General features: G+C 49.4%; 1 protein-coding gene and 1 long non-coding RNA gene across 2 annotated transcripts; both read left to right on the top strand.

Annotated features, from left to right (window-relative positions):
• Positions 1–2,469: 2,469 nt before the first annotated feature.
• Positions 2,470–5,710, top strand: ITPRIPL2 (ITPRIP like 2). Its single transcript, XM_039255875.1, has one exon. The coding sequence runs from the start codon at positions 2,500–2,502 to the stop codon at positions 4,096–4,098; it is 1,599 nt and encodes a 532-aa protein (XP_039111806.1). The 5' UTR covers positions 2,470–2,499; the 3' UTR covers positions 4,099–5,710.
• Positions 5,711–12,664: 6,954 nt separating this feature from the next.
• LOC120247833 lies at positions 12,665–15,247 on the top strand. Its single transcript, XR_005532422.1, has 3 exons — positions 12,665–12,724; positions 14,605–14,698; positions 14,927–15,247. It is a non-coding gene; the product is annotated as an uncharacterized LOC120247833 (long non-coding RNA).
• Positions 15,248–27,446: the final 12,199 nt, after the last annotated feature.

The raw sequence follows: 27,446 nt of genomic DNA, 5'->3' as shown, positions 1-27,446 counted from the left end.
ATAAATAAATAAGGGGCACCTGGGTGGTTCAGTTGGTTAATTGTCGGACTTCAGCTCAGGTCATGATCTGGCAGTTCATGAGATCGAGCCCCATATTGGGCTCTGTGCTGTCAGTGTGGGACCCTTCGGAACCTCTGCCTCGCCTCTGCATGTGTGCACTGGTGCTCTCTCCTTTTCTCTCTCTCAAAAATAAATAAGCATTAGCAATTTTTAAAAATAAAAATAAATTATAAATAATTTTTTAAAACGTAAACTCTGCTCTCAAGGGTAGAACTCATGATTCTAAGATCAAGAGTTACATGCTCTACCAAACGAGCCAGCCAGGCGCTCTTAAAACTTGGTCACTTTTAGCATAATCTCAAGACTATCTCTAGGCCTGGCATTTGCTACAGTTTTCAGGCGAGCACAGCTCTCTTTTCCTCCCTGACGAGTTTGATGGAGGATAACGTGAGTGCAGAGCAGCGGGGGGGGATATGGAGAAGGCCTGGCCGACAGTGCCCCAGCTTAGAAAACAGCAGAGTCAGAAGGGGTTGGATGGAGGGTGTCTGGATCGAACTGTACTGAAGCGGATCTCCTGGGTGTCTCACTTAACATGACAATCAGCTATTTTTTAAGCCTGTTTCTGTCCCTTGCAACCCAAAGAGCCCAGACTAATAGACAATGACCCAGCAGCTAGGAGTAGTGGAGACGGGATCTTAAAGCAGGTCTCCTCAGCTCAAGAGGCGCAATCCAGGATTTCCCGAGAATCATCTTGGTGCCTAACTCGGGAGCCATCCTCTGCGGGCTGGGTCCCAGATGGCAGCTGAGTTGTGACACTTTTAGTGCATTCACCTTTGCTCCCCTTAAATGGTGTTGGGAGCAGGGAGTGCAATGAACATAAGTAAATAAAGATCATGATTTAAACAAATCCAGTTTAGTTAAAGAAATGCCGATGATCTCAGGCAGTACTCCCTGTTATGAAACAAAGCAAAGGTTCCCAGGGACCGAGGCCCCAGGATTGGTCCTGACACAGAACACAGACAATTCCCAGTAGCTGAAGAACGGGCTCCTTGGTCACCCTCCCCGAGTTCTGCCCCCTGGCTTCTCTGGAGAGGGATACCTATATTCAAGGCACAGCTCTGCTAAAGCTGTGTGACCCTGGGCGAGGGGCTGACCCTGCCTATGTGTCAGTTTCCTCATCTGAAAAATGGGGAAAATCATAGTGTACGTTTCATAGGATTGACACGAGGAGGGAGTATGTGTAAAGGGATTAGCACAGTACTGGCCCGCAGTGAGTTTTCGGTGAAAGCTGCTATTGTGATTTCCAAGGCTGGCTCCTCCTTGTTCCCATCTCAGACCAAACGTCAGCCCTCCATCTTCCAGAGGGCAGCCACCACCTTGTCATATCTTGGCGCAGCGTTATTTCTTTCAGACAATTTTCTGCCATGGGATCCTTTCTCTTTTGGTTTCCTTTTTTCAGAAAGGCCGTAAGCTTTACGAAGGGCAGAGACCTTGCCTAATCTTGTGGCTTGCTTTCGCCCCAGCTCCTAGCCTACCGCCTGGCACGTAGTAGGTACTCAGTAAATATGGGTTTGAATAAGGGACGTAGTAGGTACTCAGTAAATATGGGTTTGAATAAGGGACGTAGTAGGTACTCAGTAAATATGGGTTTGAATAAGGGACGGCAGCACACTGGCAGCGGCCGCTTCCGTGCCCGAGGATGCCACGCCGCCAGCGCCACGACTGGCTTGGATGGGGGTGGGGAGGCACACCCTGGGTGTGAGTCCTTTTCTCCTCCTTTGCAACTTCCCAGTGTAACTTCATGTGAGCACACTCCAAAGGCTCCCAGGACAAGGCCACCGCCCCGGAATCAGGGCCTTCCCAGTTCTGCCTTCGGGGAGGGGGAGCGGGGGGGGGGGCGATGGCCCGCGGGAAGCCAGTTAGGAGCGCCTCCTGAAGTCCCTCCCGCCGCCCCGCGTCGCTCTAAGGCGGAGGCCGGGGAGGGGGCCACGCCACCCGCCCGCTGCGCGCTCGGCTCCAGACTTCGGCATTTCCTCCCCGCTAGCGGGCGCGGGCTCGCCTCCCCTCGGAAGAGGAAACTCCAGGGGCCGAGTAACGGGAACAAGAGCGGCGGAGAGCGGGCCCGAGCGCGGAGGGGGACCCCGGGAGCGCCGCCCAGGGTAGGAGGCGAGCCGGGCCGGGTCGGAAGCTGGCCGCGGGCGGCGCGCCGGGGCGCCGGGCGGGGAGGGCCGCCGGGCGGGACGGCGCTCGCCGCCGGCGCAGGGCGCGGCCCGGAGCCCGGGAGTGCAGGGCGGGCCGCAGCTGGAAGGAAAACTTGAGCTGGGAGAGGAGGCCGAGCTGGAGGGCGCCTTCCCCGGGCCCTGCGAGGGGGGAGCCGCCGCGGAGGCGAAGGCGACCGGGGCCGCGGGGCCGCCGGGGCGCTGCCCGCATGCTGGGCCGGGGGCGCCGCCGGGGCTCGTGCCCTGGGCTGCCAGGCCGCCGCTGCCCCGCGCGCCCGCTATGTCGGTGCACTACACCCTCAATCTGCGCGTCTTCTGGCCCCTGGTGACCGGCCTGTGCACTGCCCTTGTGTGCCTCTATCATGTCCTCCGAGGAAGCGGGGGCGACCGGGCTGAGTCCCCCGACGGTGCGGACGGCGGCTTCCCGCTGCTCAAGGTGGTCGTCCTGCTCCTCCTTGGCTACATCCTCCTGCGCTGTCGCCACGCTGTCCGGCAGCGCTTCCTGCCAGGGTCTCCCCGCCTGGGGAGACACTCCACCTTTTCTCCTAGACACTTCCGAGAGCCCAGCCTTGGCATCTTGCTGGAGAGTTACTACGAGCACGAGGTGCGCCTCTCCCCGCACGTGCTGGGCCACAGCAAGGCGCACGTGAGCCGGATCGTGGGCGAGCTGGTGCGGGCTGGCCGCGCCCGGGGGTCCCCCGGCCCCATCCCCGGCGGGGCGCTGGCGTTGGCCTTCCGCGGAGACTTCATCCAGGTGGGCAGCGCCTACGAGCAGCATAAAATCCGGCGGCCCGACGGCTTCGACGTGTTGGTACCGCTGCGCCTCCCGCCGCTGGTGGCGCTGGAGCCGCGGAGCCTGGGCGCCGAGCCCGCGCTCGCCCCAGCCTTCCACGGCTGTTTCGTGTGCGCGCTCAAGGCGCCGCCGGGGGCCTCCGGGGGCCACTGGCTCCGGGACTGCAAGCCCTTCGCCGACGGCTTCTGCGTGGACGTGCTCGGGCGGCGTCACCTCTCCGCCACTATGGTGCTTCGCTGGTTCCAGTCGCACCTGCAGCGTTCCCTGGCCACCGTGCGCTACAGCCTGGAGGGGCGCTGTCGGGTCAGCCTGACCCACGGCGGCCTGGAGCAGCCCCCTACCCTGCACATCCTGCCGTGCCGCACGGATTACGGCTGCTGCCGCCTCTCCATGGCTGTACGTCTCATCCCAGCTGTGCATTTGGGCGATGGCGTTTTCCTCGTCGCACCGCCACCGCCACCCTCACCTGTCGGGCCCCTGTCGGTGCTCCCGGGAGGCCTGCGCACGGATGCACTGTGGGGGGTGAACACAGCGCGCCAGGAGCAGAAGCTGCTGAGCTGGCTGCAGGAACGGGCCCCTCCAGGTGCCTGCTACCTCAAGTGCCTGCAGTTGCTTAAAGCTCTGCGGGACCTGGGCGCCCGCGGGCTGGACCCGACGGCGGCCACCCAGTGGGGACGCATCCTGTCTTCGTACATGCTCAAGACAGTGCTGCTGGCGGTGCTGCTGCGTGAGGAGGCTCCGGCTCAAGGCTGGGACGAGGCGCACGTGGGTGAACGGTTGGAGGAATTAGTGCAGTTCCTTAGGGACTGCCTGCTGCGACGCCATACCCTCTTCCACTGTGTCCTGGGCCCTGGTGGCGCCGCTGCCGAGGTGGGCCCACTGCCCAAGGTTCTGCGAGAGGCCGCCCCAGTTGACCTCCTGGCTGCATTCGACAAGCACGCCCGGGAACTCGCGGCTGCCAGGTTGTTGTCCACATGGCGAAGGCTGCCCCAGCTTCTCCGGGTCTATGGGGGTCCTCGCTACCTTGCCAGGTGCCCCCCACCCCGGAGTCAGCGCACCCAGGGCTTCCCTGGAGATGAACCATAAACCTTGACAGTGCCTCCACCTGGCCCAAAGCTCCTAAAGCCTCTCCCACCTAATGGGGGTGGGGATGGCAATGAAGCCAGTTTAATGCAAGGAAATGAACTGCCAAAGGTGTTGGAAAATTCAGAAGGTGACATTTGGGGGCTTAAATGTCACCCCCTGGCTCCGAAGCCAGTATAGTTACAGCATCTTTTTCACACCCACCAGCGTGTCTGGAGCAAGCTACAGAAAGGCATCCAACCCCAGCAGCTAAGAGTTGGTCCAAATGTTGGTTTGTGTGAAATGATTCTGTAAAAGGATCCAGCTTTTAGGGAAGTCCAGTAAAGAAAGGAAGCAAGAACTAGATGCAGAGAAAGTTCCCGTGTCAGTTTTTGAGACTCAGATCTCTGGCCCCCAGATTTAAAGAAGCTAATGTTTTTTGATATAACTACTTGCTAGGTCCTGGGTTCCCATGGTCTTCCTAAAAATCTGTATCTTTACAACTGGAATCGAAGTTCTGTTCTAGGGTCTAATGTTCTGAGGACCACAGTTTCCACTGTCCAAATTAATATTCATGTATTCTTTAAATGGTGCAATCATGGTGTTTGACAGAATTGCAAAGAATGAAGTCACGTGTTGAGAGGTCATCAAGAATTGGTGAGAGAAACTTCCAGAGCAAAGAGCACTCTGTTTTGATCAGTCCTTTCATTTTGTGGTAATTGCCAGTGCCAAGCTGTTGCATCTGAAAGGGAGACCAGTTCCATTTATTATTAAGAAATGTACAATCTTAAAAAGCAGGCCTGCTTAACACCCCCGCAGGCATACGCTGGTACCAGCCAGCACCCATTCCTGGGGAGCCTACCGTGAGCCAGGCACAGGGCAGAGTAGCAAAGAATCCATGGTTAGGACAACATTGGTGAGAACGTGTTGGGTTTTGGGGAAGATATAGTTCGATTTTCGCCTATGAAGGTGACAGCTTGCTGCTGGCTGGAGACAGGAATATTTTTTTTGTTTTAAGGCTTTTAAACAAACTCCTCAGCATGGTGATTTGTTTCTGAGTGTAATGAGATAATGCAGAGGCAATGCTGGCTGTGGTGCCTAGGATGTAGTCAGCCCTCTCAGTCAGTGCTCAGCGATGGTTCGTGGTTATAAAGTTTCTCTCCCAACGCCCCGGCACCTTTAAGTACGTGGTCCCAAGGCCACCTTGAGAAGTAGTTGATTCAGCTCAGGTCTTGCAAAGCTTTTCCCAAAGAATCGAATATCTTGGGTTCTGGGCTCTCCGACTGGTCAGCTGAGGAGAATATGGCAGGGGGAGCCCTTGTCAGGAGTCTGTTGTTTTCTCTCTTTGCACGTAAATATCCCCAACTTAGCTTAGGTGTCAGTAAGTCCACCATCTGCTTGCCTAATAGAAAATGTAACCTGTCCCACCCAGTGTTAGACTTGGGGACTTTTTTTTTTTGGACTAAGACACGTACTAACTTAGGTTCTTAAAGATAAAACCTAGAAGACAGAAGGCACCATCTGAATACGGCCATTGTTCAACTTCTGAGTTGTTCTGAGGGAATTCTTTAAACTTTTTTTTTTTAATTTTTTTTTAATGTTTTATTTATTTCTAGGAGAGAGAGAGACAGTGTGAGCAGGGGAGGGTCAGAGAGAGAGGGAGTCACAGACTGAAACAGGCTCCAGGCTCTGAGCTGGCAGTCAGCACAGAGCCCGATGCGGGGCTCGAACCCACGAACCGCGAGATCATGACCTAAGCGAAAGTCATGACCTAAGCGAAAGTCGGACGCTTAACCGACTAAGCCACCCAGGCTCCCCTCTTTAAACTTTCTTGAGGGGAATTCTTGGTCACTGCAGAAGTCATTGTGAGTAAATGGGTGGCAGGGTGTCCTCACGGGAGCTGCAGACACTTCTGTCCTTTGCCACCTTGGACTGTAAGAGAAATAGTTGGAAATGTTGTCCCTTCTCTTGGAGGTTGCTCTGGGGACAATTCCTCTTGATGTCACAAAGGTCATTCCCAGCTTTTGAGGTCAGTGTTAGGTCATAAGGTACTGCATGTAGTAAAGGGATCAGTCTACCAACTTCCTGCGAAGATATAAACTGCACAGTGTTTCTTAAACTTACTTTTTAAAATAGGTGCCAAGAGTACGTAGATCTATATATATAAATATATATATTTATAATGTTTCCATATTGGCCTCAGTTCCCCCTGAAGTCATTAAGTCTACTGAAGTGGGGAACAGCAAGGCTATTGGAGGGATTATAAAGCTTTAAAGATGGAATTTTCCAGATGTTCCTAGCTGAGTTGATAGGTTTATTATTATTATTTTTTAATCATACTAGTCTTTTGAAGTGTAAATCTGGTAACATGCTGTTCTTGTAGTGTTTTTGTTATTTTTTTTTTTTTGCCTTCAGGTTAATTACCCAAAGCCTCATCCATCCTCAAGATTTTAAATTTTATTATTATTTTTTAATTAATGGGGCATTGTGTTTGTGAATTTTTAAAATATTAATGTTTTATTTAAGCGCCATGCTGAGCAGTTGTTCTCTGCACATGGTAACCAAAAGTTAGAGATTTCGATCAATTTTGATCAATGTTTAGATCCCAAACATGTACTGTGTACAAATGGAATAATACGGCACATTAGCCAGGTATGATGGTTGCCCGAGGCACTTAAATTAAGCTCAATTCTGTATTTTATCAGGGCTCCGTCATGTCCTTGGTCTGAAATGTACATACACATTTTTGGTGTATACTTGGTACTAGAGATTCATATATGCAAATATTCTCACACAGGAAGCCTCACAATTGCTCACGTTAAAAAAAGATGAATCGACCAGCCAGTGCCCAAAGAAAAAGTTTTAGGGAAGATGACGCAGCCGTTTTGCCCAAAGACACCCTTCGGTAACTCTCACCAACCAGTCTTGGGAGCCGTCCTGGAAGAGGCTCATGGGCTGAGAGAAGGAGATGATTTTTGCAAAAAAGAAACGGCAGCTGGAAGAAGGGAGAATGGAAGCTTGGAAGTGAGGGAGAAATCTGAAGAATTCAGGAAGGAGGCCTTGAGAGAGAAGTGAAGGAAGAGAAGGGGAGAAGGGCAGACAGGGTGGAAATCACATGGGGGTGCAAGAGGTTTGGGTAGGAAACGTATTTTAGGTATGTGCTATTTCAAACCAGGGGTCGCAAACTCAGCAGCCTGCAGGAGCAAGGCAGGGAGAGGGCTATGGGAAGGGGTGGGTGGTGGGGAGTCTTACGCAGGGCAGCCAGCAGGGCAGCCAACGTTCAGCTCTGTGCTGGGGAAAGGGTAGGGAGAGGCCGGAAATCAGGAGGTTTTTGTTTTTTTTTTTAAAGTGAAACGTTCTCATTTTTAAACAAAATAATTTAAAAACGTTCCAAATACCACGTGGGCCGAACTGAACATTTGCTGGAGCCTGGGGGCCACCAGTTTGCGACCCCTGCCTTACACAGTATGTATAAGGTGATATTTATTGTTATGGAGATAATGTTGTTATACATAGTTGGGGTTGTGATACTTCAAGTCCCTCTTTATCTCTCAGAGCTAAGCTTTATTGTAGAAACAACCCCCTCCTCCCCCCTCAAAAAAAATTAACATGGCCACAGATGACACTGAACTCCCAATTCTCAGAAGGACCCTCCATCCTGGAGCTGTTCATTCCCAGTCATATCCTCCAATCAGACCGCTGGAGGCCAGTTCTTGGCATTTCCTTCCTGGTGAGTCGGGACTAACCTCCTTGGCTCAGTCGGAGTTCACAGATGAGTAATCAGGAAGGATTGCAGAAGAACTTGTTTTTTTATTTGTAATTTTGTTCTTATTTTTAAGTGATTTTTTTTTTTTTAGTAGGGCCCCAGACGGTGCCTTAGCAGGGATGGTTGGTGGCAGGGGACACCAGAAACCCAGTGCTGGGTTTTCAAGCTGCCACTGCCAAAGAATACAGTTCTGATCAGATGTGTCCACCCCTTTCTGACCCAGCAGCTCCCACCAAAACTGACATCCTAGCATTTGGAAGGAATTAACCTGACCTGCTTCCAAAGCATCTCTTTTAACCTCGTAGAGTAAATCACTATTTCTGTAAAATGTGGCTTTTGACCTTGGTGAAGAAGACTTAACTTATCCCTACCCATGGGGAGGAAGGCTATTACCTCCTTCCCCCGTAGTGGGGAAAACAAATCTCATTAACACTTCCAGTGACCCTTGAGAGGGGGAGAAAAGTTCAGTGTTATCATTCTTGGTGTTCGTTAATTTTTTTTTAATCGTACATCTGTCACTTAGACACTACTGTTTGTTTCCATTTATACCTACATAGCACATGATTTGGTGGGAATTTAGCAAGTATAAGTTGGGAGAGGGTGAAGATAATATGCAATCACTATACAGAGAGAATAGACTAAAAAAATTATATATAATCTGGCTTTTGTAGTATCAGAGATATTCAGGAATATTTTTAGCACCTTTTGCTTAAAAAAATGTGCCTTGATTCAGTGACTTGACTTTAAAACATTCCTCTTATTTTATTGTTATTTTAAATGTGTATTCTGACCCCCAGCTGTATATTATGATGTAGCCCATGGGCTCCAGTCATAGTGTATGGTTTGTTCCAATAACAGAGACCAAAGGGTTAATCAAATATGGTTCCGCTGCTACAGTTGTGTGATTAAAAGGAGTTTTCAATCACACCAAATTTCCATGGCCAAACAGTTGAGGCCAGCCATTTGTTTTCTATTTCAGGTTGAAGTAAATTTGCACTTTTGATCTTTTGGGTCATTTGGGGGGCCTTGTTCTTTTATATTTTGCTTTGTTAATAAACGAACTTGTAGAAAACCTTGGACTGAATGTCTGATCTGGGGGAGGGCTCTCTTCCTGAAGGGCAGCCGCAGATACACTCGCTAACGATTCCTTACACACAAGCTCACTTGATTTCCACATCTGGGTGTATGGGAGTCTTTTCCCACTCAGCAAAGCTAGAATAATTGTTTGTCTAGAACTGGCACCATACACAGGTGGGAAAAAATGTTAGTTCATGGCTCTGAAGGTGTGCAGCCTGGGGTCCTGCCTTCAAGTCTTCTTCCCTGCCTAGACCTTCCGCCTGGCTCCCCCACAAACTCCCTAACACAAGGCAAGTCTTGGCCTGTGGCTAATTTGTTGCTCAAGAATTTTGCTCAGCAATCTCGTAGGCCCCCCTGGGTCCTCTCCAAGTGGTAAACATTTGCAAATAATGAAAAACCACTGGGCTTAGTGAAAGATGGGATTCTGGAGACGACTTAAGACTCCACAAAGCCTGGGAGCCAAGTGAAAGTTTAGAGAAACCTGCAGCCACAGACTGATTAAACAGTAGTTGTGTAGGATACTTGCCCAGGGCAGAGGCGGTGGGTGTGTTTCATTCAGTTTTCAACAAGCAGTTATTGAGTCTATACTGTCCCCAGGGTTGAGGACACGTGTAGAAATAACCAAGGCAGACGGGGTGTCTCCCTATGGAACTCGCACACTAATTGTGAGAGGTAGGCCAATTCAGTCGTGGTGGGAGGCGGTGAGAAAGGGCTATGGAAACACGGAAGACAGGCACATCGTGCAGTTCAGGAGGTTCAGGGAGAGCTGCTGGGAAGAAGTGATGTCTAAGGTGAGATCTAGAGGTAGGCAGGAATTCGCTAAGTGGAGGGAATTGGGCAGGAGAGGAATGTATCAAGAACAGATGAATGGAGCATTTCAGTTTGGCTGGAAAGTGGGGGTGGGGCGGGGAGGAGGCTCCAGTAGCAAAGGATGGGGGCGGGGGGATAGGAAGGCACCGGGAGACAGCGGTCCTGAAGACAGGGCTTCCCAAACTGGACTGTGCACATCACCAGAGAGGCTGGTTAGATGCAAATTCTAACTCAGCGGGCCCAGGGTGGGACCTGAGATTCTGCTTTCCCAACAGGCTCCCACGTGATGGTGATGCCGCTGGCCCAGGGGCCACACTTTGATCACAAGATTGATAGAGGTTTGGACTGATCCTGGAGATACTGATGAAACCTGTCAGGCAAGGAATGGCCAGGGTCACGTTTGAGTTTGGCCCACTATGGCTGCAAGGTGGAGAATGGATTAGGCAGGGGTTGGCCACTTTATTTTTGCAAGTAAAGTTTTATGGGAATGCAGCCATGCCCATTCATGTATATACTGTCTACACTGGCAGAACTGAATAAATACAACACAGCCCTGATAAGACTGACTCAGTGGCCCTTTACAGAAAAAATCAGCTGGAAGTAATCAGACTGGAAGTCCTCAGATCCTGTGGCAGGCAAGGCCCGGGCAGGGGGCCCGAGGTGGGGACAGAGAAACAAGTTGGCCTAAAGCCAGAACAGTGTCCTGATTAGGGCCAGTGCTTTGACACCAAGAGATCTGTCTTCAAGTCTTGTGTCCTGCGTTTCTCATCCTGTGTGTCTCTCTGCAAATTGCCTAATCCTCTCTGAACCTTGATTCCCTCATCTATAAAATGGGATTAATAATAGAAGTTCCCTCACAGGAGTAATTGAAGATTCAGTGAGATTGTGTTTAACATATTAAGCACCCGGGAAGGGGCAGTGAGCTTAGAAGTAATTATTGGAATGGAATTTTGATTTAGTCTGTATCTCCATTCTCTTCCTCTGTTTCCTTTGCCGCTTACTCTTTCTCTACTACAGGGAGTGTTTCCCTTTTGTCCACGCAACCATCTCTCTACCTACTCCGATTTGGTTCATCTTTTTCTTTGACGTCATGGCGATCCACTCAAAGGAAAGTTCTCACCGTGGGTACTATGGTGACCTGATGACAAAAATGGCCTCTGTCCTTTCTTTTCCTATGCCAATGCCTCTGCAGCCTCTCTCATCAAGAAGGGAAACCTTTTTACTTACTCTAAAACCGGAAGGACTTTGTGACCTTCTTCCGTCAATAGCATGTGGCAGAATGGATGCTACGCTAGTTCCTGGCCTGGGACTCAAGAGGCCTCCTCTGCCTCTGGTTGTTCTCTTGGAAACCCGAGGCCACCGTGTGAAGAGCCTCCTGGAGGAGGAGGCGTCCTGTGGCCCAATCAACCCTGTCACTGAAGCTGACAGCCAGTTGCCTATGACACATGTGAATGAGGCCGTCCCAGACTGAGGTGACCAAGAACTGACTGAAACACTTGAGCGAGCCCAGCCAAGACCATTCACAGATTGGCCCGGATTAGCGGAAGCACTCAGCTGGCTCTTAGCCTCTGAGAAATAATAGACGTTGTTTTAAGCCCCTGAGCTAGGGGCTGTTTGTAGCTCAGCAATAGCTAACTGATTTGGAAGCTTAAAACACAATCTGGCAGGGATGCCTGGGTGGCTCAGTTGGTTGAGCGTCTGACTCTTGGCTTCGGCTCAGGTCATGATCTCATGGTTTCATGGGTTTGAGCCCCTTGTAGGGCTCTGTGCTGATGGTGCGGAGCCTGCTTGGGACTCTCTGTCTCTCCTCTCTCTCTGCCCCTCCCCATCTTGCGCTGTCTCTGTCCCTCTCAAAATAAGTAAATTAAAAAAAAAAACCACAATCTGCCGTACCGAGCTGCCACTGGAGTGCATACAGGCAGTCCTTGACTTCTGTACATTTGACTTTCAAACGGCCAGAGTTTGGTACAAGCGCGTGACTGACACCCCAAACCACCTTGCCCGCAGTAATCCAGGTTTCCCTCATTAGATTGGCCTCCCCTTCAGGGGGTGAGTTGGGCCAGTGTCGCCATCTTTGTGCAGATCATCTACACAGTTGTTTATGTTCCTATATTCACTCTTACCTTGTAAAAACAAATGGAACCTCGGAAAGCAAAAAGTGCTGATTCAGGTGACAAAAATGACACAGGTCACAAGGGTAGTACAGTTAAGACACTGATTCGATGTGCCCCAAGTGGCTAAGCTTCAGCTGCAGTCAGACGCTGGCTGCTGGGGAGCTGGTGGGTGGGGTGCTCAACGGTAAAGGGAAAGAACCGCCATAGTGATGGAGGGCATGCAGGAGACTGTGTCATTTAGAAATACATTTGGCCACAACTTCTGGAAACCTAACCTATAGTGACTTAAACAAATAGGGGCTTGTTTTCCCTCATCAGCCTGGACGTGGGCAGACAGCAGTTCAGGGATGAATCAGGGACTCAAGCATCTTTCTGTTCTGTCATTCAGGGTATTTTCACTTTTTTCTCCCAATATTTTTTTAAATGTGTATTTACTTTTGAGAGAGAGAGAGAGAGGGAATATGCACATGAGCAGGGGAGGGGCAGAGAGAGAGGGAGACACAGAATCCGAAGCAGGCTCCAGGCTCCAGGCTGTCAGCACAGAGCCCGACGCGGGGCTCGAACCCACGAACCGTGAGGTCATGACCTGAGTGAAGCCGGCTGCTTAAACATCTGAACTACCCAGGCGCCCCTGGGTATTTTCACTTTTATCAGCACACTTGTCATCTCCAGATCCCACAGTTGCTACTAGGCTTCCGGACATTGCCTAAGGCAAGGAGAAGAGAGAACGCATTAGGGAAGGTAGTAGCCGTCTTCTTACAGCTCATTGGCCGGAATGGCGTCACGTGACCGCGCCTCGCCGTGAGGGAAGCTGGACGAGAAAGCCTCCCCGGAGCATACAGCAGCCCCGAGCCAAATGTGATGGACGAACGGACGTTAGTGGGTAAATAAGATTCTGCCACAGAAATGCTAAGAACAAATAGAAGATGGTGTCAAAGATGTAATTAGGGAATATAGAATTCCATAATATTATAATTTATACTTGCCTAAGTCCTTGTATATAGTAAATGCTCAATAAATGTTGGAACTAAAGTCCCAGCCCCACCTTTCAGTGGCTGTAATCTTTTGGGCAAGCCAGTTAACTTATCTGGACATCAGTTTCCTCATTTGCAAAATCGGTGGCGCCGGGGTGGGGGCGCGGGAGTGGGGGGAGGGGGAGAATCCTGCCTTTTATAGGTTTGTTGGGAGCATCAAAGCGCAATGCACGTGAACTTGAGAAGCGCTATCCAAATGTTAGCTGCTGTCTCAGGAGTAGTGCCCCAGCCTCTGTGGAACAGTAAGAAGGTGAATCCACTTCTTAGGGGAGGGTCGCCTTCTGGCACTCGGCCCGGCACCTCCCCTGCTCCCCCCAAGCTCCCTTTTCTTCAGGCCTGCGAATGAGCTGCAGCTGTGAATGTTTGTTATCCACGCTGCCAGGAGGGAGGACCCTGGGAGCACGTCCAGGAAGCGGATCCACCACCCCCATATCTTTCTTCTGAATTATGTCGTTTTCTTATAAGCTTTCTCTCTGTTTCATTTCTCAGACGAAATTTCATTTTCGTTGCTGGAGTCCGAGGCAGAAAGCTTGATTAAGCCGCTGGTTCTCAGTCCTGGCTCTGTAACAACCTCTAAGGGGCTTTGTAAAGTTATCCCTGCCCAGGACTCCACCCTGGCCCAGTGGGGTCAGAAGCGCAGGGAGTGCGGCCCAGGTGTGGGTACTTTTTTCAGCTCCCTGGAGGATTCTAGAATGCAGCCAGGGTGGTGAACCACTTCCTTAAGTGAGTTGGCCCTTAGGTCTGAGAACCTGGAACCTCCAGGTGGGGTGTGTGAGGTTTGCTTTGCGGTGGGGACCTCTGAAGAGGTGGTGGTGCTGGTGGTGGCGGTGCAGAAATAGAAGCCCAGGGGTCGCCTGGGTGGCTCAGTCGGTTAAGGGTCCGACTTCGGCTCAGGTCATGATCTCACTGTTTGTGGGTTCGAGCCCTGCATCGGGACCCGTGCTGACAGCTCAGAGCCTGGAGCCTGTTTCAGATTCTGTCTCCCTCTCTCTCTGACTCTCCCCTGCTCACGCTGTCTCTCTCTCTCAGAAATAAATAAAAACATTTAAAAAGTTAAAAAAAAAAGAAAAAGAAATAGAAGCCCAGGACGGAATTCTTCAGCTGAGAGACGCAGGGCAAAATAATATCAAGCACACATAGGATTTAATCCCATGGGCAGTTCCCCTTTTCTCCAACCCCAGGGAGATGGAAACAGTAAAAAAAAAAAATAATAATAATAATTTATAAAAGGCACTAGAGTCATCCTGAAACTTCTCAGCAGGAAAAAAAAAAAAAAAGCCCAGCTTCTCTATTCAGAGGCACACTGCCCTTGTTCTTTTTGTCTTCTAGCCTGGTGAGAACACACATCATATACAGGCTGTCCTTACAAAATTCTGGCTCTTTTCATGAATATTCAGTGGTTTTGCCCACACTTTGTCTCCGTCTCCCTCCTCCCCCCACTACCCTCCTAGACACAGTGACTTTGAGCTAGCACTTAAAAAAAAAAAAAAAAATTAAAGTCCGTCAAAGCACTTTCCAGTGAAGTCGGGGGTTTTGGGGGTGGAAACTAGGAATCCTACTGTGTGCCAGACTCAGACTAAAAGGTTGTAATGACCTTATCTCAGCCCAAAATTTTTATCTTCACGGTTTATTTAATCACTGGTCTCCTCGAATTAGGAGCTAGGCCTCTGATGGGTGACTATCCATCCTTATCAAAATAAAACTATTAAGACATATTTCAACCGTGCAGGAAAATGGTGCGGCATTTGGATGGAGGGGCCCCACGGTCTTGCAGGGCCAGAAGCTGTGGATCGGAAGCACCGTTCCTCGTATCTTACGCAAAGGTTTGGATGATTGATTATTTTTCCTCTGATAAATACCTGGTTTTCAAAAGCAGTCTAATGAGCAGGGATCTCCATTTTCCAAGTATTCAAAATGCATTTGGCTCTCCTATCATTAAAGCCAGACCCAGGAGAACCAGCCGTGACGTCAGCGCCCTTCCCACATTCGCGACCGAGACTCGTGCTCGCTGAACAGCCTCGAGTAACCCTGTATTTCCCGCCCCGATGCAGTTTGCCAGGGCCAACCGGCTGGTTCTGAGCAGGGGGCGAGGAGCGCGAGGGACTTGTACATGACCCTGCAGAAGCCCCAGAGGTCACGCGTGAAGGGCATCACAAGATGGAATTGAGTCACCACGAAGAGCACAGCGGCCCTTGACGGTCACCTGATTCATCCAGGCCTTTGTGGGAGTGAAACACAAACCTCTATGGGGTTGGCCTTCTGAAATGAAACACTGGGATTTTTTGTGACTGTCGAGAAGCCCAGCTTAACCTATTGATCCAACAGGATGCTGAAGAGGGCGCCTATCATCACCCCATTTTGGAAGACCCCATTGCAAGCCTCCCGTCTTGCTGTGTTTGTAGTAGATGGGAAGATGCTCTCTCCTCGGACCCCAAGGACCCCCCCCCTTCTTAAAATGCTCCATCTCTGTTCACTCATTCGGTAAATAATCATTGAGTGCCAACCATGTGCCAGGGCCTGTGCTGGCTCTGGGCATTGAGTGGTTAGCAAAACGGACTCCATCCCGTCTTTGCCTGCAGCTTTCAGTCTGCTGGAGGAGACTGGTGCTCGACAAAGAAGCATGCCAGCGAGTGCAGAATAACTAGTAGAGGTGAGTGCTTTGAAGGAAAGAGGTTTCTAGGACACTGTAAATCAGAAGGGCCTTTACAGCAGCCCAGGGGATTAGAGAAGTCTTCCCCGAAATTCTGAAGCCCGCAGGCACGCTAACTGTGAGGGTCTGTCTCTGGGCATCGTCCCGCAGAGCGCCTGCTGTGCAAAGCTCTGTGTCAAAACCCTAGACACACACCACCACCCTCACCTGACCATTGCAACAGTCCTAGGAGGTAGTACTAATATCATCCCCATTTTGCAGGTGAGGAAACTGAGGCTCAGCAAAACGAGGCCCCATACCCCATGTAGTAAGCACAAACAGGGATTTGAATCCACATCTGGCTACAGCGCTAACACTCATTTCTGGCCCGTGCAAACTGAGCCAAGGGGGTTAGTCATGCAGGAAGTCACCCCTCATGAGGCCCACAGTGGGAGATCAAAATGAAACCAGCAAGCAGATGTTTACAAGTTGCCTGGAAAAGCCACCCACCATAGGAGGGGGGATAGCCTTCTCTCCATTTCCCAAGCTCCTCCTTAAAAGTTCCAGGGTTCCTTTTTCATTTTTACAGCATCCCCTCCCCCTCTCCCCAGAGGACTGACTTCTCCTTTCAGCAGACAGGAAGGCGTGGGCTGCGGCCCTACAGTAGCCCAGCCACTGACAGATGATGGCTTCCCTCCAAACTTAACCCAGATGAAAATGATAGGGACACACCAGCTCTTTCTTCCCTTGGCTTTGTACCATGCTTCCCCTTCTCCCCAGAATAGAAGTAGGAAGGCCTGAGGTAGCTGTGTTGAAACGTTAGCTGAGGGGCACCTGGCTGGCTTGGTAGTTTAAGCATCCAGCTTCGGCTCAGGTCATGATCTCAAAGTTTGTGGGTTCAAGCTCTGCGTCGGGCTGTGTGCTGATAGCTCAGAGCCTGGAGCCTGCTTCTAATTCTGTGTCTCTCTCTGCCCCTCCCTGCTCATTCTCTCTCTCTCTCTCAAAAATAAATAAAACATTACCAAAAATATTTTTTAAAAAACCCAAAATGTTAGTTGATACAAACCTAGTGCTTTGTCTGAGGGAAGGACTAAGCTGATTCTGCATATAGACACATTTACACTCATTCTGACATATGCTTCACATGCAGATACACACGTATACATGTGTGTGCATAGACAGAAACTCTAACCCATATGCTCATAGCTAATACTTTATAGTTATTTTTTAATTTCTGAGAGCAAGTGAGAGAGCACAAGAGGGGGAGGGGATGGAGAGGGGGGCAGAGGATCTGAAGCAGATTCCTCATGGGCAGCAGAGAGCCCGATGGAGGGCTCAAACTCACGAGCCATGAGATCATGACCTGATCTGAAGTCAGATGCTTAACTGACTGAGCCACCCAGGTGCCCCGTAGCTGACACTTTAAAGCACTTATTACCATATCCCAGGCTGCTTTCTAGGTCTGGGCAAACATTTGACTGCCAGGGGGCCAGATCCAGCCTGCCACCTGCTTGCATAAAGTTTTATTAGAACACAGCCATGCTTATTCATTAACGCGTGATCTGCGGCCGCTTTGGCACTGCACATCAGGGTTGAGTAGTTGTGACAGTGGCTGCATCACCTGCAAAACCTGAGATATTTGCTACCTGACCCTTTGCAGGAAAAGTTTGCCCACTCCAGTTCTAGGTGCTTAAGGCACCTTACAAGGCATGCCTGCTGCGGAGCTAACCATCCTAAAACCCAATGATGGTTAGGCTGTTTCTAAGCCACTGCTATTATTATCTCCTCTGATTTTTTTTGGGTTAACTGAGCTCTGCTGGCAGTTCTAGTCCTCCTGATGTCAGCTAGGACCACAGTCCCCTGCTTGCTCTCCTAACAGGCACTTGGGGCTGCCGTGCGCTGTGAACTCAGCTGGCACTGACCACCCACATGTGCTGCTTTCCCTCCTCATGGCTTTACTTTTTGGTTCGAGCAGCTCACAGCGCAGCCACTGGGCTCCAAGAGGCAGTGTCACGTTCGCAAATGCAGAAGAATGGCAGATCTCCTAAGGCCCAGATTCTATTGGTCAGAACAAATCACGAGTCCAGCCCAGGTTCGAGAGAAAGTGACTCCACTTACTGATGGCAGGACTAGCAAAGAATTTGCAGCCACCTTTAACCCACCAGGGTAAGTGCTTATCTTCACTTTACACATAGGGACACAGAGTCACAGAATGGTTGAATAACTTGCCCACAACTGCCAGGGAGTGACACACACAACCTCATACACACTCATTCACACAAATATGCGGGTGCGTACATATTCACACAATACACATGTATTCATCATGCACACATCCACAATTCACATACGTGCATATGGTGATAGAGTCACATATTTACAGCCTCAGATAGACACCAAGTCCTCATGCAAGTTCACAGATACATGCATGCATATTTGCACATAAGCATGCACACTCTCCGGGCATACACACCCTCACACACACACCCTCCACTTCCATGTATAGAATCACACATACCCATACACATGAACGTACATATGCACACACTGATCCCTCTCCATTGGGCATGGTAATTTCCTCCAGTGACTCAGAGACCTTTTCCTCCTCTCTTTTGAACAAGCTGTTCTGATGCCAGAAAGCCTCCCATCTTCCTTCCATTGTGCACAGTCCCTTCGTACACGAAGAGGCCCATAGGCCAGGCCCGCGGACCCCTAGCCTTACTCAGAGTGGCCATGGGGCTTCAGACCTACCCCTCATTGTTGATGCTAGACCTGAGGGACAGGAAAGTGTGTTGCCCAGTGTCACACAACAGAAGCCACTGAGCCGGCGGCGAGCACTAACCTGTCGGTGTGCAGTGCAGCCAGGTGCTGGGGCTTAGCCGTGCTCGGTGAATGGATGAGTTGGAAGTGCTCGTTCCGTATTAATTGTTTTTGAGAGAGTTTATTCTTTTAGAAGCAGTTTTAGGGGCGCCTGGGTGGCTTGGTCGGTTGGGCGTCTGACTTTCGCTTGGGTCATGATCTCGCGGTTCGTGGGTTCGAGCCCCGCGTCGGGCTCTGTGCTGACTGCCGGCTCGGAGCCTGGGGCCTGTTTCAGAGTCTGTGTCTCCCTCTCTCTCTGACCCTCCCCTGCTCACGCTGTCTCTCTCTCTCCTAGAGATAAATAAAAAAAAAAAAAAAAAATAGAAGCAGTTTTAGGTTCACAACAAAATTGATCAAAAGGCCTAGAGATTCCCCATAAGCCCCCTGTCCCCACACATGCATAGCCTTCCCCATATCCGCAGTCCCCACCAGAGTGGTTCATTTATTGTAATCGATGAGCCTACATTAATGCATCGTTACTACCCAACGTTCATGGTTTTTACCTCAGGTTCATTCTTGGGCTGTGCATTCTATGGATTGGACCAATGTACAATGGCATGTATCCACCATTAGAGTATCATACAGAGTATTTTCAGTGCCCTAAAACCCCTCTGTGTCTAGTCTATTCATCCCTCCTTTTCCCATAACATCTGGCAACTACTGATCTTTTTTTTCAATGTTTATTTTTTTTTTTGAGAGAGAGAATGAGTGTGCCTGAGTGGCGGAGGGGCAGAGAGCGGGAGAGCAAGCCTCCCAAGCAGGGTCTGTGCTGTCAGTATACAGCCATACACAATCCATGAGATCATGACCTGAGCTGAAATCAAGACTTGGATGCTTAACTGACTGAGCCACCCAGGCGCCCCCACCACTGACCTTTTTGATGTCTCCATAATTTTGCCTTTTCCAAAAGGTCATATGGTTGGAATCATACAGTCCTTTTCAGACTTGGCTTCTTTCACTTAGTAAATGTGCATTTAAGGTTCCTCCGTGTCTTCTCATGGCTTGAGAGTGCATTTCTTTTTAGCGCTGAATAATATTCTCCCCTCTGGATGTAAGCATAGTTGACTTATTCCTTCACCTGCTGAAGGACATCTTGTCTGCTTCGGTACTCATTTTTATTCGTGACTGTAGAAAGCAGGTAGACCAGAAATGCTCCCCAAACCTTAGGAGTCAGACATCAAGGGCGTCAGAGAGACACTGATGATGTAGGGAAGAAAAGTCCATTTTCCCTCCTTTGTTTGATCTGCATCTATCCCAGCCATCCTCAGCCCTAGCCAGGCATTACAGTGACCTGGGGGGGAGGGGGGGGATTTTTAAAAATACTGATGCTTGGGTCCCACCCCCAGAGACTATGATTCAATTGGGCTGGCTGGGCTGGGGCTGAGCCTCACGATTTTTTTTTTAAGTTACCCAGGTGACTCTACCAGGGGCTTGAAAACCACTGGTGCACCGAGACCCCACTGTAGGTGGGAGATCCTCCTGGTGGCTCTAGAGGAGAGGCGAAGTTCATCTGTTGGGTCTAAAACGAGCAGGTGTGGCTTGCCGGTGCGGCACTGAGATGTGAAGGCTCCAGCAGCACACACTCTCTGGGCGCTCTCAAGCACCATCCTCCATCGCCTTGCCACCAGCTGCTTCCCACGTTTAGTTACCGGCCTGGCACCTGGAGCCATTCGGGCTTGCTGACCGTGGGGCCCGGCTTTTGCCAGGGCGACCAACATGTCTCAGTTTGCCCAGGGCTTTCCAAATTTCAGCACTGAAAATCCCATGTCCACATCCTCAGTCCTGAGCAAACTGGACAGTTAGTCACCCTACTTTGACTCTTCTTATAAGAAAAGGAAGACAGACCCACACATCGCTCTAAAACACCTGTTCTCAATGTTAGCTGCACATTAGAATCACCTGGGTAGCATTACTAACTACCATTAGCGGGTCCCAATATTACACCGCATCATACTCCTAAGTGACACAACCCCAGATGTCTGATGTCATTGATCAGGGTGCAGCTGGAGAATAAGATCTTTAAAAGCCTCCCAGATGATTCCAATGTGAGGGTAGGGGCCGAGAGCTCTGAACAAGGTAAGATAGAATTAGCCACCAGGGATGCTGTGCTGGGAAGGAGCAGAGGAAGCAAGCTGCCCAAAGGAAGTGACATCACAGAAGATACAATGTGGTTTGACTTCAGAAGTTTGAGTAAAGCCCCTTTATCTCTCTGAGCCTCAGTTTCCTCATCTGTAAAATGGGAGCCTCCCTTGGAGGTCCTTGTGAGGATTATATAAAATAAAGCACGTAAGGTTTTGGGTACAGAACATGATTCACATTCATGAAAAATAATAAAGGTGCCGTTTAGTCAGTGCTAATTATGTGCTGGATACTTTTAAATCTGTGACTCGTTTGGGCCTAGAGGGTAGCTAGTGGTCTTATTTCTACTTTAGAGTCAGAGTGGTCTGCAGGGAAGGAACCCTTTAAGTATCCTGGTTCTGTTAAATTATTTTTGCAGAGAGCCAGGCCAAGGAGTAAGTGACCCAGATAAATCAGAAACTGACCCTGGGAATCTAGAAGGGTGTAGACTGGCCTTGGATTCATTTTTCAAAATGAAAATAACTTTGAAGGGGGAGGGGAAAAAATGAAAATAGCTTTCTTGTTTGTGATCATAGATGTAATAAAAATAAATAAAATAAAAAGTTCATATAATGCAGAATCCTATGAGAAAGAAGCAAAGATCTTCAGGGCCAAGCTTCCCTCCTCCCCTCCCACCCCAAGACTGAGAGCTGAGAGACGGCTGCCTTAGCCTTTCCCTCCCTTCAGGAAAAAAAAAAAAAAAAACCCATCAGTTCCCATGACATCATCTGCCGCTTTGGAGCCGGGGTGTTGAGGACAATAGCAGGATATGGAGTTCAATGAATTCTGACATCAGCCTCGTTGGAAAGGGCTTGGCCTAGAGCTGGGACTCGCCCCTGATTAAGGCCTCTGTGAGGGGACATTTCAGCTCACGTCTGGAGCTGTCCCCAGAGTAACTAATAATAATGCTACTGATCAAACACTCACAATGTACATCACTCAGAAGGTGAATTAACTCACTGAATCCTCTTGACCACCCGAGCAGTTAGGTACCATTATGCCCTTTCTTACAAAAGAGGAAGCAGGTTCAGAGAGGCAAATAACTTGCTCAAGGTCACACAGCTGGTCAGCAGCAGAGCCAGGACCGGCCCTGGTCCCCAGCCACAAGCTCTGCCTCAAGAGGCTGATGTGATACTCAGAACAGCCGCTTGGGGCAGGTCTGTTTAGCGTCCTCGTTGGGTAAATGAGTAAATCAGGGCTCTGAAAGGCTGAGTGACTTGCCCAGGGTCTTACAGCTAATGAACCCGAGTGCCAGGAGGGATGCTTGGGGTCCCCTGCCTTCAGAGCCGGCTCTTCGAGTCAGGTTTCCTCAACCCCAGCCTGGAGGCACCATCTTGATAATCTTTGCTATGTCAGTGTGCCTTATTCACTTAATCTTTTTTTTTAATGTTTATTTATTTTTGAGAGAGAGAGAGAGAATGTGAGTGGGAGAGGGGCAGAGAGAGAGGAAGACACAGAATCCGAAGCAGGCTCCAGGCTCTGGGCTGTCAGCACAGAGCCCAATATGGAGCTTGAACCCACGAACTGTGAGATCATGACCGGAGCCGAAGTCAGACACCTAACCGACTAAGCCACCCAGATGCCCCTCACTTAATCTTTTCTTAATGTGGACTTTTTCTCTAGCCTTATTCCAAACAGCATCTCTAAAGCTGTTGGTTTAGTGCTAGTTACATGTATTTTTCTAATACATTGAACACCTACAACAGTAAACCATATATGTCATGTTCCACCAATTATACATGCACCCACCTATAAAAACCACAAGAGTTTCTCTGAGGAAACATGTTCCACCTTTATTTAAGGAGCTTGCAGGTGAGTGGGGGAGCTGGACAGTATCATGGATGGAATTGTGTCCTTCACAAAATTCATATGTTGAAGCCCCAACTCCCAGTATTCAGAATGTAACTGTATTCGAAGATAAGGTCTTTAAAGAGGTGATTAAATTAAAATCAGGCTATCAGGGTAGGTCTCTAATCCAGTAGGTCTGGTGTCTTTATAAAAAGAGACACCAGCTGTGAGCATGCATAGAGAAACGACCATGTGAGGACATGGTGAGAAGGTGGCCACCTGCAAGCCAAGGAGAAACCAGCCATGCTGGGGCCTGATCTTGGACCTCCAGCCCCCAGAACGATGAGAAAATAAATTTCTATTGTTTAGGCCACCCAGTCTCTGGTGGCATTTTGTTATGGCAGCCTTAGAAAACTAATACAGATGGCGGGGGGGGGGGTGCTCCTGGGTGACTCAGTCAGTTAAGCATCTGACTTTGGCTCAGATCATGATCTCACAGTTAGTGGGTTCAAGCCCCAGGTCTGGTTCTGTGCTGACATCTGGAGCCTGCTTCAGATTCTGTGCCTCCCTCTTTGTCTGCCCTTTCCTCTCTCTCTCTCTCTCTCTCTTTCAAAATAAATAAACATTTAAAAAATTAAAAAAAGAAACTGATACAGATAAGTTCTCAAATCACATGGGATTTGAGACGATCAGAAAAGGGGGCCATGGTGTGGTGGAGGTCAGAGCTGAGAAGGGCTGCAGTAGGAAGCAGTCAGGTTCAAGTCTCCAAACTGGTATCAGGAGGGATGGTGGAAGATTTAACGTCTTACCCTAGGGGCAAGGTCAAATCTATAGACCCTGGTAAGGATCTGGGATGGGAAGGTAGACAGAGATGAAGAGTGTATCAGCTAGATATTGCTACTTAATAAATCATCCCAAAATGTAGTAGTGGCCTAACAAAATGACTATATTTTTTTTTCATAATACTATGGGTTGACCAGGCAGTTCTTTTCTTTTTTTAATGTTTATTTATTTTTGAGATAGAGAGAGACAGAGCACAAGCAGGGGAGGGGCAGAGAGAGAGGGAGACAGAATCTGAAGCAGGCTCCAGGCTCTGAGCTGTCAGCACAGAGCCTAACACAAGGCTCGAACTCAATGACCTGAGCCAAAGTCGGACGTTTAACCCACTGAGCCACCCAGACGCCCTGACCAGGTGGTTCTTTTGATGGTCTTATCTGGGCTCACTCATGCAGTGCCATCCAGTTGGCAGATCCGCTGGAGTCTGGGCTTGTCTGGGGCAGCCAGAGAGCCAGGCCTCTCTTCATGCCGTTTTCCTTCCCAAGCTTCTTCACAGCTTGGCAATCTCGGGGTTCTAAGAGGGCAAAAGTAGAAGCTGTGAGGCCCAGGCCCAAGGACTCACATGCCACCTCTGCCGCATTCTCTTGGTCAAAGAAAATACTGGGGCCAGTACAGGGGCAGGAGATGGAGAAATCGACTCCACCTCTTGATTACAGATGCTGCAAAATACTAAGGCAAAGTTTTTCAATTGATGATAAAGAGGCTGATCTTACATTCAATCCCAGACTTTTAGCCAATGGGGGATTCATCCCAGGTTCATGGATAATAATCAGATTAGTCCTTGTCAACCACCTGTGAGTGAGACAGCACCTTATTAAGAAAGGCTAAGATGGAATTTGGTTTCGTTTCCCACCCTAGATTTAGACCAAGGGGTAGAGATTCAAATGCCTACTGAGGCTGGTAGACAAGATAGATTAAGAAGGCCAAGTGTAGTGGGCAGGGATGGGAGGACAGGAAATCAAGTGACCTGCTCAGCTATTGCTCATTTTCCCCCTTTTGAGAAATGACTGGAGCACCAGCAGCCATATTGGTCCATGAAGTGACCTTGATGATGGGAGTTGTGAGCTGAGGATGCTGAGCAGGGATATAGTGTCTGCATCCCTGCTGACGTTTGGGGTTTCCATCCCAGCTCTGAGCTGTTGATTCTCCAGATACTTCCTTAAATGTGAGAGAAACAAACTTTTATCTTAGCCTTGCTGTTTTGAGGTTTTGTCATAAAGAGGAAACTCTAATCCTAACTGATTTCGCTGCTTACAAAAATGGGAAGATGCCACATCCACATTCAAATACAAATTCATATTTTCATTTGAAAAATAAGATCTGGCTGTGCTAGGGCCACATTCCCAAGTGGCAGTCCTAGGGATGAGACTGAGGAGGGGCTGTCCCCTTGTTCTCAGTTCACACAATCCTCACTAATCCCAACTGATATCTTACATCCTCCCAATGTCCTTATTTATATTGCCAGCCTGCTCCTGGAGGCATTTGAGTTTGTGACCCCTGACCTACGTTCTTTCTCTGTGCCTCAATTTCCCCGTTAGCAAAACTGGGCTAATAGTAGAACCTCCTTCTTAGGCTTTTTGGAAAGTGGGAGGATGAGATGCGTTACTAGACATAAAGCACTTACCAGAGTAATACCCACCAGTCTCAATAGTGAGAGCCCTGTTATCACTGGTACTATTATCATTATTTTCAGTATGGGAAGGAATTTGGGTTTTTGGGTGCGTGGTCCAAGACTGAAAGAAGAGAAAGCAGGGCGCAGCTCGGGCTCCAGCAAGTTTCTCAGGTGTGATCATGCCTGTGGGTGACTTTTCTTGTCAATCCGGGAACAGTTGCCATGTTTATTTCATCCATCCCTTTTAAAGCGTGAACAGCTCATCGCTTACACAAAGGATGGGGCTGTCTTTGCTCTTCTTCGGGCAACTCACATCTTCTCCCTTCCCAAAGGCAAGAGCCACCCTTGGCTTCCCCCACACGAGGCCTTGGGATCTGTCGTGCCCAGGCTGTCTGTCATCACTCTGCTGCACTGGACTGAAGGCAGGGCAGCCGAGGAGGGGGGATTCCGGGTTAGCCCACGGCATAGGGGAGAGTGGATTTTTTCCTTTGCCCCATCAGTTTCCTAAGGATGCTACCTCCCAAGGACAAGGCAACGTAAAAGGGGGGATTTTGTGGAATAACTCAAGCAGGGGAGGAGATAGACACATTTGATACTGGGGTCTGGGCAGGGGAGGGTGGCTGCTGGCAGAGGTCACCCTCAGCATGTGTGGTGGACCTCTGCAGTGCCTCCCGCTCTGAAGGCTCCTCCTGTGAGGCCCTGCAGCTCAGGCCAGAGGGCTCTCAGCCAGCCAGGTGGGGGGGTGGGGTGGATTTTCCACCCACATGCAGGGCCAGGAGAAAGTGCTAGCATGTTAGAGCCCTCAGAGCAGCTCTCAGGCACCTGGGAACAGATCTTGGCTTTCTTTTTCTCTTAAAAAAATTTTTTTTAACGTTTATTTTTTGAGACACAGAGCCTGAAGCAGGCTCCAGGCTCTGAACTGTCAGCACAGAGCCCGACGTGGGGCTCAAACTCACCAACCGAGGTATCATGACCCGAGCCAAAGTCGGATGCTCATCTGACTGAGCCACCCAGGCACCCCACGATCCTGGCTTTCTGATTCACAAGCTGTATGATCTTCAGCAAGTCACTTAACCCCTCTGAGCTTCGGTTCACTCACTTAGAATCCCTGGTGAGTGTTCCCGTCCGTGTCTCTTTGGGCGATGGACAGGGGCTTCTCTAGAACACATCCCTGAAGTCCAGATGTGCTGAGTTGTGGGGCCTGGGTAACTCCAGTGGTTCACAGCTGGCACTTCCAGGGGGAGCGTGTGGGCTCTCCCCATGCTGCTGAGTATCCTTTGCAAACAGGATCACGATATACTCATTCTCCGCCTTGCATTGTTTCCACTTATCTCTCCATATCAACCCATCTAATATGCCTCATTAAAAAAATTTTTTTTATTGGGTCACCTGGGCAGCTCAGTCATTTGAGCGTCAGACTTTGGCTCAGGTCTTGATCTCGCAGTTTGTGGGTTTGAGCCCCACATCCTGGCTTGCTGCTGTCAACGCAGGGCCTGCTTCAATTCCTCTGTGCCCTTTTCTCTGCCCCTCCCCCGCTTGTGCTCTCCCCCAAACTAAATGAATATTATTAAATAAATTAATTTAATTAAATAAGTGTTTTATTGAATTACAGTGTAATTACAGGAAAGGGCACACACAGCACAATGAATTTCAAAGTGAAAAACACTTAAGTTATCACCACTTAAATCCAGAAACAGAATGTTAGTCTCATCCTGGATGTCCTCTCCCAACCAAATGGGTTTATAAATAGTATGTACTCTTTTTGTGTGTTTGTTTAGCTTTTTTAGCTAAACATTATATTTGTGAGATGTACATTTGTGCATGTAGCAGCACTCAGCGATGACCCATGACCGGAGGTGGTGTTGTCACACCTTGCAGGGGGGTTGGCATCTGGTGGGTGGAGTCCAGGCAGGCATATGCATCCTACAACTCAGAAGACAGCACCCCCCCCCCCGCCCCCCTGCTGTAGACCAGGCTAAGAACTTTGGATTTTATCCTGAGAGTTATCAGTGGAGGATGAGAAACCCGGGTCAGGTGTAAGTTGAGATTAACTAGATCCTGCCAAAGTATTTAAAAAATTTTTTTTAATGTTTTATTTATTTCTGAGAGAGAGAGAGACAACATGAGCAGGGGAGGGTCGTAGAGAGAGGGAGACACAGAATCTGAAGCAGGCTCCAGGCTCTGAGCTGTCAGCACAGAGCCCAACGTGGGGCTTGAACCCACGAACGGTGAGATCATGACCTGAGCTGAAGTTGGATGCTTAACCGACGGAGCCACCCAGGCACCCCAAAGTATTTTTCATAGTAATTCCTCATTGTTTAGTAACGCCCTGCATCCTTTTCCATCATGTTTTACCAGTTCCCATCAATTATATTGTTTCCAATCTTTTGGCCATTACACCAATGCCAGATGAGGACATTTGTAACAGCCTCTTTACAGAGAATAACATATTTGGATGTAAACACATACACCTCTCTCACAGGAACCCACGGTTTCTCTTTCTGGAGACTCCAGACAATGGGAACTTGATCGAAGTTTCATTTAAATGTAAATTTCCTTCATTCCAGCGTGTTTAACATCAACTGACTTACGCTCCTGTCATCTTGGCTTCTGCCGCTGATTCATATCTTGTGCAAGTGGACACACGATCTGGAAAGATACACAGGAAGTCCCTTGAGGCATGGGAACACAGGGGCAGGCCTCTGCTCCTCTCAGACCTAAGTGCCAG

The sequence above is a fragment of the Hyaena hyaena genome, unplaced genomic scaffold (genome assembly GCF_003009895.1).
Source record: "Hyaena hyaena isolate Hyena2069 unplaced genomic scaffold, ASM300989v1 scaffold_550, whole genome shotgun sequence".
NCBI lineage: Eukaryota > Metazoa > Chordata > Mammalia > Carnivora > Hyaenidae > Hyaena > Hyaena hyaena.
The sequence above is the reverse complement of the archived record's forward strand: the minus strand, read 5'-3'. Positions and strand labels throughout refer to the sequence as shown.